Source organism: Silene latifolia, chromosome 1, assembly GCF_048544455.1.
Source record: "Silene latifolia isolate original U9 population chromosome 1, ASM4854445v1, whole genome shotgun sequence".
Lineage (NCBI taxonomy): Eukaryota > Viridiplantae > Streptophyta > Magnoliopsida > Caryophyllales > Caryophyllaceae > Silene > Silene latifolia.
The window spans coordinates 79,668,466-79,681,403 of record NC_133526.1 but is presented as its reverse complement, the minus strand read 5'-3'; the positions used below and the strand labels follow the sequence as shown (position 1 = coordinate 79,681,403).

The window sequence follows — 12,938 nt, the reverse complement described above, 5'->3', positions numbered from 1 at the left end:
CAAGTCTGGTAGTCTGGGGTAAGCCAATGCTGAGCGAGCATGGCAGCCAGACTCAGTGACCTCTCTCCCTCGAGGTACTGCAGGTCACGAGGCCAAGTGGGGAAAAGGCGATGGGCAAGAATGGTGGCTATGCCACCGCAGGCAATGGTTCCCGCCTCCTTCTTCCCCTGGTCGTGGAGGTACTGGGCGGTGAGGTAGGCAATGTTGAAGGTAAAAGGACCTTCACAGTCGACATTCAGATAACCGCCCAGGATGGAGAGCTCGGTGTTGGTAGTTTTGTTCGGCTCCTTTCGGCCGAAAATAGAGCTCCCCATCAGTTTAAGAAAACAACGAACGGGGGGATGGTGGACCTGGTGGAGCTTACGCTCCTGGAAACAGGTCTGGGCCAGGCACCGCCAAACCTGACGGTAAACCTTTCTCGAGTCTGACGTCACACCCGAGGAGGTAAGGTCAAGTAACCTACCAAACTCCGCTAGAGGCATCGGAAAAGTCCGGTTAAACAACCGGAAGGAGACTGACAAACAGTCGGGGTCAGTATCGTATGCTCCTGAGGAGAAGGTAAAAGAGCTGAGAAACTCAAGGCTCAGCTCTAAGAAGGTACGGCCCCTCATGGTAATGAGGCCAGGCATCCCCGTGCCCCGTAGTAAAGTACAAACTGACTCGTAAATACCGAGTTTCTCTAATGCCGATTTATCCAAAAATCGGGAAGGCACATGTACACACTTGACCAAGCTAAATAATTTCGTACGATGGACAGCGTTGATGAATAATACCTGTGGGTAGTCTGGGTGGGAGTCGAGGGAAGTGTCCCCTCGGACTGTAACTGTCTCAGAAGTAGACGGAGCGGGTGAAGTAGAAGCGAAAAGCACTGTGGAAGTGCTAGGAGCGGGAGTAGAGGCAATAGGAGCTGGCGTAGCTCGAGATCTACGACCCGGCCTCGATCTCGGAACGCAAGGCGCGGCCCGCTCTCGGATCGTGTAAGGAACCAAAGCGACTCGAAGGCACCAGAATCGCAGTGAGTCCGCCCACAGTGCGAAGTAGAGGCCGGCGTACACGTAGTGGCTCCCTGTGGTCACCATCGAAGAGGAACTAGCAAAGTGCTGCTAGCAATGTGGTGGTGACCGTAGTGGAAGTGGCACTGAATCGGGCTTTGGTGAGCTAGTGGAGCAAAGACCATCCCTGCAGCTAAAACAAGGAAAACTGGGGCTGCAGTGGTCACTAAAGTAGAGACAGTGGCAACAGCAGGGGCCACTGTCTCACTCGAAGATGGACTGGAGGATGAACTAGTGGATGGTAAGGAACTGGAATCCATCCTGCAAACAGAATTTAAGAAGTATCATGAGAAAATAGCTGCTAACCGTGGCTAAACAACACGTAAAACCAAAGCATGTGACAAAGATGTGAAACCATAAACACTCCCCCCGCCAAATCGAAAATTTCGATCTTACAGCATACAAATCCCAACAATCCTCGGAAATTCTGAACTACAGCATGCAAATGGTGATAGAGGACGGGAAAAACAGTTAACAAAAGCAGCACATCAGCAATGCTGAGGTTAAATAAACAGAGCAGCATATAATCGTCTGACAGTCGAAAAAGTCGACTAAGGCATCCCTAATCGCAAGAATTTTGCACAAAATTTGAATGGAAACATGATAGGCATCTACGGGGTGTGATAACAGTCTAAATAGCAGCAATTAAGCGACAAAGAAGCTAATTTAGATAGAAAAACAGCAGCATTCACCAATTGACAGTCGAAAAATCGACAGTCCAGCACCCAAATCGCAAAAATCCATGTGAAAATCGAACTAAACATGCAAAACAGCGAGGAAGGGGAATTATGATCATCAAGCAAGAAGAATAAGGGCAATAAACTCAATTAAAATCGAAAAATCGACCAACAATGGATATACAAACCCTAAATTCGACTTTCACCTCACAAAATTCCAAATAGTCGAAATTAAAATGCAAAGAAGGTGAAGGAAACACTTACTTGATGATAAGAATCCTACAATATGCAATTAATCTTCGAAAATCAAGCAAAAACAAGCGATTTTCGAGCTCAAAACCGCAAACCTTAAAACCCTTTTAAAACCGTATAAATCAACACCAATAAAGGGGAAATCAAAGGGCTTTTGAAGATCAATTAGCAAGAAACAGATTGTAGGTAGCGGATTTGGAGATTGGGCAAGAAATTATGGGATTTGGGGATGAAATTGATCACAAAAGGGAGGGGTTAGACGGAAATTAGGGACAAAATGAATTAGAAATAGGAAATAAAGAGTTTAAGATAGAAAAACTCCCGTGTCCTGTTCATTCTACTCGATCGAGTGGTTTTAAACTACACGATCGAGGGCTTTTGATGTTCCTGTTGCTCGCTCGAGTAAATTTTACTCGATCGACTAGTCCAGCTTATTGCTTTGCTCGATCGACTGGAAGAGGTGCTCGATCGAGCATATTTTCACTCGATCGAGTACAAAAAGTACTCGATCGAGGACTTTTCTCGCGTAAGCTTCTTGAATTGCGTGAAACTTCCCCAAACCTGCATAAAAACACATTCAAAAATTTCCCAAAATACCAAATACGCAAAAGCACAGTCTATAGTCTTACGTTTATGCTAAAAACTGTCTAAAACTAATTGTCCTAATTAAAACGCAATAAAACAAATTCAAAAGAAATTCAAAAATTATCTATTACAAAGTCTTACACGGGGCATTTCCCCGTTTAATTCCCATCAAATTTCAGTAGCCCCTTGGTGGGCTTCTGACTGGAGGACGTCACCTCAGCAACATTCACTGTCCTCTTCAACTTCCATGAGCATGAGTAATCACTTGAAACGGTAGGAGGGGAGTAGTTCACATCCACATAAGCGTGAACCTTCCTCGTCCTTGCTCCTTTATCACCAGCTTTAGCGTCAACATCTCCAGTTTGATTGATAATGATTGCACCATGTCCTTTGACAGCTTCCCCTTTGCTTTCATCTGTACCTAAAGCAAGGAAAACAGACGAACTTTCCTCCTTTTTGCTCTCAGTCTGAGGCGGAGGGTTAACAATAGCGGCACAATTCTCCAAATTTTCATTTGGAGTGTCAATACTAGGATCAATAGAAGAGAGAGCATTGCAAGGCTGGGCTTGCATGGGAGCTCTCCGGAACTTAGACTGATGAAAAATTAGCTCCTCGTCCCCTACCTGAAAGGTCAAAGTCTTCCCCCCGACGTCTATTACTGCACGGGCAGTGGACAGAAATGGTGTCCTTAAAATAATAGGGGTGTGTGAATCTTCGGGGATGTCTAAGACAACAAAATCGACGGGAATAAAGAACTTCCCAATCTGAACAGGTACGTCTTCTACTACACCTAGTGGCCGTGATAAACTACGGTCGGCCATCTGGACAGTCATGTTGGTACAACTCAGCTTTGTCAAACTGATGTGACCATAATTAGCGCATATTTAGCCCCCGAATTAGCCTTGTTCCCATGCTTTTTAGTGCTTATTTGGGTCATTTCTTATCTTTAGTTCTTTGTTTTGCATATTCTTTGAGATTTTGATCCCTTGGTAGGAAAGGAGTAAGAATCTTGCATTTTCATGGCAAAACGAGACTAAATTGATCGAATTCAATGACCAAGCATCAAGGAGAGACAAGATTAGAAGGCCTTTGTACATATTATAGTAGAAGAGCAATGTTGAGAAAGGATCCTTGAGTCCCCAAGGAAATCCCCAAGGAATTTATGAAGAAAAGGGAAGAAAAGAAGAAGATAGGTTGCTGAGTGATAATCCGAGCGGATTGTCACCAATCCGTCCGTCCCGCATCAGCACAATCCGAGCGGCTTTGCCTATTCCGCTCGGATTCCACCTCCACAATCCGACCGGATTCCCCTGAATCCGCTCGGATTCCAACGCCAGAATCCGCCCGTCCCGACCTTATTCCGCCCGGATTCCAAAGACAAAGACGGATTGTCTTCTCCAAGCTACGAAGAAAGAAGCCCTTCTCTCGAAAAATACCGGCTCCTCCTTGCTCAATCTAAAAAGTGTAATTACTAGTTTAGCCCTTAGTTAACCCTAATGCATCCTCCCTAATTTCCACTATAAATACCCCATTAGTCTAATTAGAGGAGCATGTTCTTCTTATCAATAATTAGTGTAGTTAATATCAATCAAATCTCTCTTTAATATTGTAATCAAGTATTAATCAAGTATTAATCCAAGTTTTGGTTCTTTAATATCTCTTTTGTTCATCCTCTATTTTGGGTAATTGAAGATTATTTGGGTTATTGTTGGGAGATTGACAACCTCTCAATTAAGCATTCAAGTACTTCTTTTATTCTTGCTTTGTTATTGGAATCATTAGTAGGTATAATCTCTTAATCCCTTTTTAATTATTGCTAATTACTTTCATTTATTCATCATGTTTCATATTGTTGGTATGATTGACAACCTTGCTAGCATGATCAACATGATAATGAGTGAGTAGTCTCTTAGCTAGGGTTAATGGGTGATTAGGGGAAACCAACATGGGGAATGATTCATGCTTAAATTAATATGCTTTCATGTTTTATTTGCTTGCTTGTTTTGATCTCAACTCATGCACATGTTATATTTGATGAAATGCTAAGCCTATGAATCCTTGCATTTACTATCATCTTCTATCTTTTCAATGAGACTTGTAAGACATAACCCAACTCGAGTCTCATTAGACCATGCATGTTGTTGAGTAGGGAAGATTAAGTCGACTTGTAGGTGTTGTACAATCTAATCGATTCGGCTCCGGGACCAAAACTTTCCTAGGATTGTAAGATATAGCCCAACTCAATCCATCACAACAATAATTGCTTACTTATAATTTGAGAACATGTTTGTATGATCATATCCCATGATTCCCCTATGATCCCATGACACCCTAGTGCCTTTAATCAATTGTTTACACCCCTTTAATTCATCTTGCTTGTTTATTTTCATTGCTATTTTAGTTTAGTGACCTTCTACATCAACCCAATTTGTGACACCCCTTAGACACCACTAGTTGCAATAGAAATCTCATTTCAATACCCGTCCCTTGGGATCCGACCTTTACTTGCCTCTTTACTAATTGTAGAGTTGTTTGTGAAGCTATAAATTGTGTTTTGATTCGACCGTGACCCAACGACCACATCTTAATTTGTGAACACTAAGCGGACTCGCATCAAAAATGGCGTCGTTGCCGGGGACGGTGTTTACTTGATTTAGATTTCTTTTTATTGTTATTAGTCGTGTCTTTCTTCGCCTTGGGGAAGTAAAACTCCTCAAGGTTTGTTCTAATTGTTTTCGAGTTGTTTGATATTTTGCATGTCTAGAAGGTTACAAGGTGATTTGTTACCTTTTGACCGTGAAATCGAAAGAACCTTGACGAACAATAGGAGACTTGTTAGGAGGAATTTACGAGGTATTAGTGAAGTTGTTCAACCCACTAGTGAGTTTGTCAATCCTTTCGCAATAGAAGGAGAAGAGAACCCATTACACAATACCCCACAAAATCCACCTACAATGCCAAAATTCTCGTCACACTCCGTACCCACCGAGGAGAATCTACCAAATGGTACTCCTACGCCGCAACATCTAACCGGAAATTTTATTGCCAAGTCCGCCTTCATCCAATTAGTTGAGAGGAGCCAATTTGGGGGGATGCCTAGTGAGGACCCTCATTCTCATATGGAAACCTTTTGCGACTATTGTGATGCTATCTCTCAAACGGGCGTGACTCAAGACCAAATTAGATGGGTCTTATTTCCTTTTTCTTTAATCGGCACCGCGAAGCAATGGTTGAAGGGACTTGATAAGGCCACCCTTGGAATAGATTCTTGGAAGAAGTTAGCTCTAGCTTTCTACAAAAAATTCTACCCACCGGAAAAGACTAACATGCTAAGAGCTCAAATTACGGGTTTTAAGCAAAGGGATGAAGAGTCTTTGTATGAAGCTTGGGAGCGGTTTAAGGGAATTTGTCGCTCATGTCCTCACCATGGACTTAGCGAATTGTTTTTGGTACAACAATTTTGGAATGGTTTATATGAAGATTCTAGGAACATTCTCAATATGGGATCGAATGGAATGTTCACCGAGGTTGATGACAATCAAACATGGAACAAGATTGAGGAAGTGGCGGTCCATAACTCACAATATAGTAGACCTCGCAAGGCTACTAGAGGAGGAAAGCATGAAGTGGACTCCGTTACTCAATTGGGTGCTCAACTTAGTGCTCAAATTGACACAATCAACTTGAAGTTTGAACAAGCTATGGCTAGACTTGAGGAAAACTCAAAATCATCAAAGCATCATGTTAATTCCATGACGGCATCCTCATCAATCCCAAGTGGGATATGTGAGAAATGTGGAACTTTGGGACATGACCAAGGTGAATGTAGGGGAACAAATGAACAAGTGAATGCTTTCCAAGCATACAAGAGTGGTACCCCTTATTCCAACTTTTACAATGAAAACACCAAATTCCATCCAAATCTCTCATACAAAAGCCAAAATGTTCAAAACCCTCAAACAACATACACTCCACCACCCATGAGAAACCAAAATCAAAGACCCTTTTACAATCAAAACCAAGGTTACCAAAATCAAAATCCATACAATCACCAAAATGACCAAGGTTTCGATGTCCAAAAAGCGGTCCTCCAAATGCAAAAGAATCAACAAGAATTTTTCACTCAAATGCAAAAAGATAGCCAAGCAAAGGAAACCACCATCAACAACATTCTAGCTCACACCAAGATGTTGGAAACACAATTGACTCAACTAGCATCTTCAAGCTCACAAAGACAAAAGGGGCAATTACCACCTCAAAGTAATCCCCCTAGACATGAAACGGTTAGTGCCATTCACTTGAGAAGTGGTACAAGGTATGAAGCACCGAAGAAGCAAGTTGAGGATGAAGTTGTGGAAGCTAGTGAAAAGGAAGAAATTGTGCAAAACTCCAAAGATGGAGAATCATCAAAAGAAGAAAGTTCAAAGAAAAATGAAGACAAGGCCAAGGAGAAGGAGCCCATTGTGATTAGACTTCCTTTTCCAAGTCGTCAAGCCAAGCCCAAATTTGATGATCAACTTGGAAAGTTCATGGAAATTGTGAAGAATTTGAAAGTCTCAATTCCTTTCACGGAATTAATCAATCACGTGCCGGCCTATGCGAAATACATGAAAGATATCCTCACAAAGAAGAAGTCGATCCGGAAGCTTGAGACTATCGCCTTCACTAAGGTGAGTAGTGCAATACTTCAAGGGAGTTCACCTCCAAAGTTAAAGGATCCGGGAAGCTTCTCAATACCGTGTACCATTGGCGACACGACGATCAACAAAGCCTTATGTGATCTAGGGGCTAGTGTGAGTGTCATGCCGTACTCGGTGAGTAAAAGGTTGGGGATGGGAGAGCTTAAATGCACCAATATCACACTCCAAATAGCCGATAGATCGACGAAGACACCATTAGGGATATGGGAAGATGTCCCCGTGCGAATTGGGAAGTTTTTCATCCCGGTGGACTTTGTCATTGTTGATATGGAGGAAGATTCCAACATTCCAATCATCCTAGGAAGACCTTTCCTACACACCGCGGGTGCGGTAATTGATGTGAAACATGGTGAGCTCACTCTAGAAGTGGGAGATGAAAGCATAACTTTTAATCTTGACAAGACTATGAGAGCTCCTCGTTTGCATGAACCATGTTTCATGATTGATCATTATAGCCGAAAGGATGAAAGGAAGAAATCGGAACTCCAATGGAAGAAGAAAATTGAAGATGCTCCATTCAAAGAGCAAGTGAATTGTGACATGGAGAGCTTGCAAAGCTCATCAAAATCAATCAAGGAAGAAGAGGATGGCCTCATTGGCCAAGAGAAGAAATTGGGAGAGTTGTCTCCGTCTAAGCAAGAGATTTTCAATGATCAACTTAATGAAGTTTGTGGTCTTTGGGACGACGAATTTGAAGGGAGTTTTAATCCCTACATTGGTAATGCCATCGATCAAGACCAACAACAAAGGCCAAGGTCTATTGAAGACCTCTACCATGATAATGAACAAGCCTTCGATTACTTTTTCAAGGTGTTGAGCAACATCAACAACACCTTGGACATGCCCCCTTGACATCTCATCAAGAATGAGAGTTTGGTGGAGTCCTCCCTAAACCACCACTTGTAAATATTTCTAACTCCCTAACTTACATTTCAATTCTTGTATTACATTTTTGTCATCTTTGGATTTTTATTTACTTTGATCAAAATGATTGTCATGTTTGAGAGAAGTGAGGGAGGGACTAACAATTTCAATTGATGTGTAGTGCTTTACCTTAGTATGGGGATGACAATTGCCTAGGCTATCCATGCCTTAGTAGTGCCCCCACAATGAAGAACACAAGACTTGAAGAAAGAATGGAAGAATGATAAGGGAAATGCGTTGTGCACGGATGGAACTGAATCCGTGTACACAGGGGAAGAATCCGAGCGGATTCCACAGAATCCGCCCGTCTTAAAGAATCCGAGCGTATTGCAGAAAAGACGCCCGTCCTTAACTGAGCTGAATTTTGAAAATTCTTGACTGTGACTGAATCCGGGCGTCCTGAGAAAGAATCCGCCCGTCTTGAAGAATACGCCCGTCTTGAAAAAAAGACGTCCGTCTTTGCAGCTGAGGAAAACAAGCAAAATTTTCTGGACTGAAATCCGTCCGTCTTTAAGCGAATCCGCCCGTCCCGTGTTCAGCAAATCCGAGGGTCTTCATCAGAATCCGCCCGTCTTTAGGCGAGTTTTGTAAAGCCCAGAAAGAGCAGAATCCACACGGATTGGGCAGAATCCGCACGGATTGCCCCTGCAGATTCGAAAATTTCGGTCTCTTTAAAACCCCTCCCACCTTCATTAATTAATTCATTCATTCATAAACACTACCCACAACATCAAAACCCTCATCCTCTCCATCACAAAAACAAAAACCCTCAACAACATTCACCAAAAACAAATCAAACCATCCTTCCAACAACAAATCAATCACTCCTTCTTCAACAAAAATCAAAACCAAGCACAAAATCTTCAACCTTTGAGTCGATTTTTGATTTCATAAAGGCAAAGCCTTTCACCTTCAAATCGATTTGGGTACACTACAAATTGAAGATTTTTCATTCTTTTCTTGGTTAGTTCATCAATGGCAAGGACTAAGGGAGCAACAAAGGCAACAAAGGCACCAAAGGCTAAGGCACTCTCACAAAGGCAAAAGGCTCTTCAAACAAAGAAAGCATTGGCTATGGTGGTAGCAACACCAAACTTGGAAGTGCAACAACAACAACAACCTTCTATGGGAGCAACAACACCTTCCACTCCGGTAATTGATCAACTTTTGCATTATCCGGAGGTAACTTTTATTTCCGATACCCATAGAAATACCTTTGTCAAGTTTGCTATGAAGTCATTACAATCCACCAAATTCATATGTGAAGATACCTTAGAAAAATTGGGTGTTCTTGAGCAAACTAGAGCCTTTTTAAATGCCATGGGGTTGAAGAAATTGTTTGAAACAAAGGAGTTGACATACCCCTCCCTTACCTTGGAATTTTTAAGTTCTTTGAAAGTCACCAAAGTTGAGAATAGGGAGAATCTCGAGTTTCGTCTAGCTAATGTTAGTAGACGCATTACCTTTAGGGAATTGAGTGAAATTTTGGGTCTTAGTGATGAACCAAGTTATTTTAAGAATTATGGAAAGTATGACCCCGAACCTCTTTGGGAGGCAATCTCCGGGAAGAAATTTGAGGATTTTCATGCGAGTCGTGCTCTTTTGGTCCACCATCCGGGCATAAGAGTATGGCATAAGGTCGTGGGTAACACCATAATTGCTAGGAAAGATACCAACCATTTCACAAAACTTTATTTTATTCTCCTTGAATCGGCTTTGAACATCGGAAGAGTACACACCAAGCCTTACAATTCTTTGAGGCTCTTGGTAGATAGTTGGCTCAACATTGATTGTGGGAAGAAGGGCACAACCGTTATTGTCAACGGCGGCCTAGTCACTATCCTAGCCAAGCACTTTGATCCTAACTTCAATAAGGATAACAAGTACAAAGCAAAGGAGGGTGGCCATCTTGTTGATATGCCCATAACCCCCTTGACACTAAGTATGGATGGCTCACTAGTGAAGCTAGATCGTTCACCTTGCCTTCAAAGATTTGTCGCCTAAGTGTCCACCGGACCAATTATCTACTTCCCCTTTCTAAAGAGGCCGAGTATATCATTCCACAACAAAAGGGTGATCTTGAAATGCCCTCCTCTTCCATTGTCATACCACCTTACCCATTTGAGTATGAAGAGTTCAAGCCGGAAGGAGTTGAAGTTGGGAAAGACTATGTGACTCTTCTCATGCAAGCAATGCACAAGCAAGCCTTTGAAGATCGGAAAAATGCCTACTTGGCTCAATATCCACCCCTCCTACACTTAGCTAGGCAAGGACTACTTGATCCATCTTGTCCTTTGCCTAGTTGGGCGGATAGAGAAGTCCTATTTCCGGGTGCATCTAGGGTCGTTTTGGGTGACAATGAGGTTGTGGGTAATGATGAAGAAGTTGATGATAATATTGAGGAAGAAGCAAGTGAAGAAGAAAAGGATGGTGAAGATGATGATGAGGAAGATGAGGAAGAAAGTGAAGAAGCAAATGACAAGGGAAGTGGCAATGTGGCCACTTCTAATGAGGGAAGTGATGATGATATCATGATGGAAGATTAGCAAGCCTTGGAGACTCCTACCCTCTCATGGTTTGTCTATTTCTCTCTTTGTTTTAATTATAATTTTGATCATTGTTGGAGTAGTCCTAGCACCATTAGAGAACTCACACCTCGGTACCATTGAGGTGTTCTCATTTTATTGTTCCCATTTTCAAAATCCAAAATGACAAATTAGTTTCATGCATAGCATAGTGTGTGCATGAACTACACCCATCCTTGGACATTAACAATAGTGTCTCACTCGGTTTGGGGAAGTTAATGCATACACAACGGGAGGTAATCTAAATTATCCTCTCCGTCATAACCAAAACCATGCATCATGTAGTGTAGCTTAGTATAGATTGCATTTAGTATAGAAATCATGCATCATCTTTGCATAATTTCCATCATTTTAGCCATTGAGGACAATGCCCATATTAGTGTGGGGATGGGAATTCTAACATTTAACTCTTATTCAAAAATCCAAAAAAATTGAAAAATCTCAAAAATCATAAAAATTTGAAAATTGAAAACCCAAAAACATGTTTATTTCCTTTTTGTAGTCTTGTATATATTGTCTTGTATATATTGTGTTTGTTCTATCCTTGTTCACATTGATTGACTACGCCACATCCGAGACATGAGGATATTGAAGACCGCATGGTATGATCTTTCCAATCTCCTTTTTCCTCTTTATGTTAATGACTATGTGGCTTTATTTTGATTGATGCGGTATAACAATGTGAACTTAGGACTTGCATTTAGTTTATATGTCATATTAGTTAATAGAATCACTTGCATTAGGATGTTTATATTAGTTGCATCATGGCATGTAGTTGCATGTTAGAAATGTTTTGAAAAATGCCTATTTGGGAACTTTGACAAGAGCAACTAAGCCATTACAAATACTTGTTCAACTTAAGACTTTGCCTACTAGAATGGTTGTAAAACACCCTAGATAGTGTCATACTAGTGTCTTTTGACCCATGACCCAAGGCGTAGTCAAGAGTTTGCATGTGAGTCACCTATCCAACCCCGTGATGCGATGTGGACTTGGTTAACTTGTCTAGGTGACCTTGTTTGACCTTGTGGTAAGGCAACCCAAAAATACTTACTATCAATAAGCTTGAAGTGCTCATTTCAAAGAAATTTTGTCATGTGGAAGTAATGTAATGCCAAGGAAACCTCAAATGTTGTGAATTGTTGAAAGTTGAGAAATTTAAGTTGTTTTGATGGAGGCGTACCACTTCGATGTGCTTTGGTGCGGGATCCATTGAATTGGGCCCCCATACGGTTGTGAATTCGGCCGCCCAGAGACAGAGTAACTATCACCCCGAAAAGCTATTGTCTAGAGGTTAACCGGTTGCCTAATAAACGATTGGCGAAAGCAAAGGACACTAGCCCGGAAGGGACAAACCCCATCTTAAATTTTTAAATGTGAAAGTGAAATGAGGACAATTTTGAATACTAGTCATATCCACCCGTTGTGAATAAATATTTGAGCATTTCATTCCCAAAAAGCCTTTTGTCAAGCCACTTGGTCGAGTTTGGGACGATCCATGACCTTTACTTTTGTAGAGAATTCGAGACTTGTCATGTCATATGCTACTAGCTGTGGGTTAATATCCGTATACTACCCTTAAATTGCAGGACTATAACGTAAATTTAAACATGCAATTTATAGTCATAAAACGATAAAAACAATGAAAACGATAAGTGTATAGAAATCAACCTCGGGTCCTTTAAATTGCGGCGTAAAGAACAGAAATCAAAGCAGATTTCCTCCTAATCGTTACACCCAAGACTTTGTCCGAGATATGCCCTTGTGCTAGAACAGTGTTCTCCGATTGCCTTGCAATATAGGGAGAACTGTTGTGAGTTTTGTTGAGATGAGAGATCTCGGGTTTTTCGAGAGAAGAAGGCTCTTGAAACCCTAAATTTTTAGCAAGAATGAATTAGGTTAGACAAGAGGAGGAAGTTCTCCTTTTGTCTTGGTGATTCTCGGCCAAACCGAGTGAGAGGAGCCCGTATGGGCTTTTCAATTTCTCTTCACTTAAACTCGCGGTCCGGTCCATCACTCGCTAAGTGTATATGACGTGGTCTGATTATAAACTGTTATCGGTTATCGGGAATTAAGGCATCAGCTAATAATACGGGTTAGCTGAATTATTAATGCGTGTCCGACAAAACAAAGCATTGTATAATTATTTTTAATATACATTTA

At 41.6% G+C, this 12,938-nt stretch overlaps 1 protein-coding gene and 1 non-coding gene across 2 annotated transcripts in view; both read right to left on the bottom strand.

Moving 5' to 3' along the window:
* The window catches only part of LOC141649280 (uncharacterized), a 125,834-nt gene that overhangs the window by 18,031 nt on the left and 94,865 nt on the right, over window positions 1-12,938 (bottom strand). Inside the window, exon 3 of the mRNA XM_074457975.1 lies at window positions 1,175-1,313. Coding sequence (XP_074314076.1) covers window positions 1,175-1,313 — 139 coding nt within the window. The remainder of the gene's footprint in view (window positions 1-1,174; window positions 1,314-12,938) is intronic.
* LOC141618456 (small nucleolar RNA R71) lies at window positions 5,893-5,999 on the bottom strand. The gene has a single exon (XR_012531396.1). It is a non-coding gene; the product is annotated as a small nucleolar RNA R71 (small nucleolar RNA).